General features: G+C 42.8%; 1 protein-coding gene across 1 annotated transcript in view; it reads right to left on the bottom strand.

Moving 5' to 3' along the window:
- fig4a (FIG4 phosphoinositide 5-phosphatase a) overlaps nucleotides 1-2,500 on the bottom strand; it is a 60,530-nt gene that overhangs the window by 6,312 nt on the left and 51,718 nt on the right. Inside the window, 1 exon segment of the mRNA XM_043220553.1 lies at nucleotides 1,325-1,419. Within this exon segment, the coding sequence (XP_043076488.1) occupies nucleotides 1,325-1,419 (95 nt within the window).

Below are 2,500 nucleotides of genomic sequence, written 5' to 3'. Positions count from 1 at the left end.
GTCTGTGTCTGTGTGTGTGTGTGTGTCTGTGTGTGTGCGTGCGTGTGTGTGTGCGTCTGTCTGTTTATGTCTGTGTGTCTGTGTGTGTGTCTGTCTGTGTGTGTGTGTCTGTGTGTGTGTGTGTATGTCTGTGTGTGTGTGTGTCTGTGTGTGTGTGTCTGTGTGTCTGTGTGTGTCTGTGTGTGTGTGTGTGTGTGTGTGTCTGTGTGTGTGTGTGTCTGTCTGTGTGTCTGTGTGTGTGTCTGTGTGTCTGTCTGTGTGTGTGTGTGTGTGTCTGTCTGTCTGTGTGTGTGTGTGTGTGTGTGTCTGTCTGTGTGTGTGTGTGTGTCTGTCTGTGTGTGTGTGTGTGTGTCTGTGTGTGTGTCTGTCTGTCTGTGTGTCTGTGTGTGTGTGTGTGTGTGTGTGTGTGTGTGTGTGTGTGTGTGTGTGTGTGTGTGTGTGCCTGTGTGTGTGTGTGTGTGTGTCTGTCTGTGTGCCTGTGTCTGTGTGTGTGTGTGTGTGTGTGTGCATGACGAGCCGCTGATGGCAGTCATTTGATTCAGACGGATTGAGGGATTCTCTGGAGAAAGAGACGGCGTGTGGAGACAACAGCGTGAGGCGACTGAACACAGCTTTCTGAAAACACCAGAGAAGCGGCACACTGGTGTTACTTCAAACACATGCCAACCAAACATAAAAAAAACCTAAACATTTTATTTCAGCTCATTAACTCAATCCAACACATTTCTTTTACCTGAAATAACATTAACTGAAATCCAAACATTTGATTTTGTTTCATTTTACATTTTCTTGCTAATTATTACCAGGTGGGTTTCATTGATTGTCATTTTGGTTTAAAATTTTTATTGCATGATTTCCATCGAATATTTATACAAACGTTTCTCCTCTTTTTTTAATAAAAAAAACCAAAACGTTAATTTTGGCTTCAATTTTACAATTTAATTTCATATTTGTAACTTTTATTTAAAGCTACGTTTCAATATCACTATTCGGTTTCATTTGCGTTTTAGCTTTGCTTTATTTCCGGTTAGTAATGTTTTATTCTCTGCGCGACTCACAATGTTTTATGAGAACCTTTATCCATCAAGGACCCGTTAAACTGAAACCGTTTTTTCTCCGTAAAGACATTTACAGCACTCTGAGTAAAAAAAAAAGGTACAAAATTACCTTTTTTGTACCTATTAGCTTCTAATGCGTACTAGCATGCACCTTCAAGATACCAAAATGGAGCCTTTTTGAATCAAATCACAGAATTAAATGAAATTTCAACACGTATTCACACAGCTGTTAATGATATTTTGTACTGTTTTTGGGATCTCCTGACCTGTGGTATATGAGGATGTCTTCATCCGGGGGGTTGGCCAATAGGTTCAGGCCATACGTCTCTCTCACGGGCGGCAGACGCGGCTGGGGCTGATCCTGCAAGGTCACGTAAAGGGTCAGTGGGGTCAAAGGTCACGCACAGGGGGCAGACGGGGTTCGGCGAGGCCGCGCGGCGCTTAAAAGTGGAGCGATGGCGCTTAGAAATCAGAAATAAATCGCAGTTCAGCACGCGCTGGCATAGAAGTCGTCATCATAATATTTTGGATCAAATAAACGCAGGCTTGGTGAGCAGAAGAGAGCGGTCCGAACCGAAGGGTCTCCCCTCGCCAACGAGCCTCGGTTGCGTAACGGCCGACTGTTTGACGGGTGTTTTCCTCCGCCGGCTGTTTCCCTCGCTGATTAAACTCGAGACGTGACTAATGCCACGTTTCCCGCGCACCGGGGTAATTACAGCGGCGCAGGTAATGAGGTTTTTCGCGGTTAAATATTTCATCAGCCGCGGTCGGCGGGTTTATTCTGCCGTTTGCACGCGACCAGCGCGGATGAGAGCCTCGCACGTGAGCCCCGCGGAAAACAACATTTCATTTATGCTTGAAATATAGCATACGGAATCAAGGATACGGCATCTTGGCGAATGCCAAGCAAGTTTTATCATCTAGAGATCGGGATATAATTGAGGTTAGAAAACGATTCGGGATGACCTGGTGTGACGTGCTTTTGTTTTTCAAAAAAAGTCTTTTTTTTTTATTATTTATTTTTTTTGAGACATTTGAAGACATTTCAACCTCGCAGAAAGAAGAGGAGAGGAAAAGAATAACTGAAAAATAATAATAATAAACAGACGATATGTATTGAAAACAATAAAAAGGAGAAGAAAAGGAATAAAAAGGGAAAAATAGCAATACAAAAGAAATTAAAAAGGGAAAGGAAACGTTTAAATATTTTGATTAAAAAGAGGGGAGAGGGTTAAAAATAGAGGAACAATGGGAAAAATAATTCTACATTTGGAAAAGGGGGGGAAAACAGACTTTACAAAAACGAAACAAACATACAAATATGTTGAGCGTGTTCATGTGTCTGGAGCATAGTGCAGAAGAAACACACACACACACACACACACACACATCAACACGTCCCTCTGTGTGTGTCCTGCCATGGTAACAGGTCAGTGTGACTG

Source organism: Puntigrus tetrazona, chromosome 20, assembly GCF_018831695.1.
Source record: "Puntigrus tetrazona isolate hp1 chromosome 20, ASM1883169v1, whole genome shotgun sequence".
Lineage (NCBI taxonomy): Eukaryota > Metazoa > Chordata > Actinopteri > Cypriniformes > Cyprinidae > Puntigrus > Puntigrus tetrazona.
The sequence above is the reverse complement of the archived record's forward strand: the minus strand, read 5'-3'. Positions and strand labels throughout refer to the sequence as shown.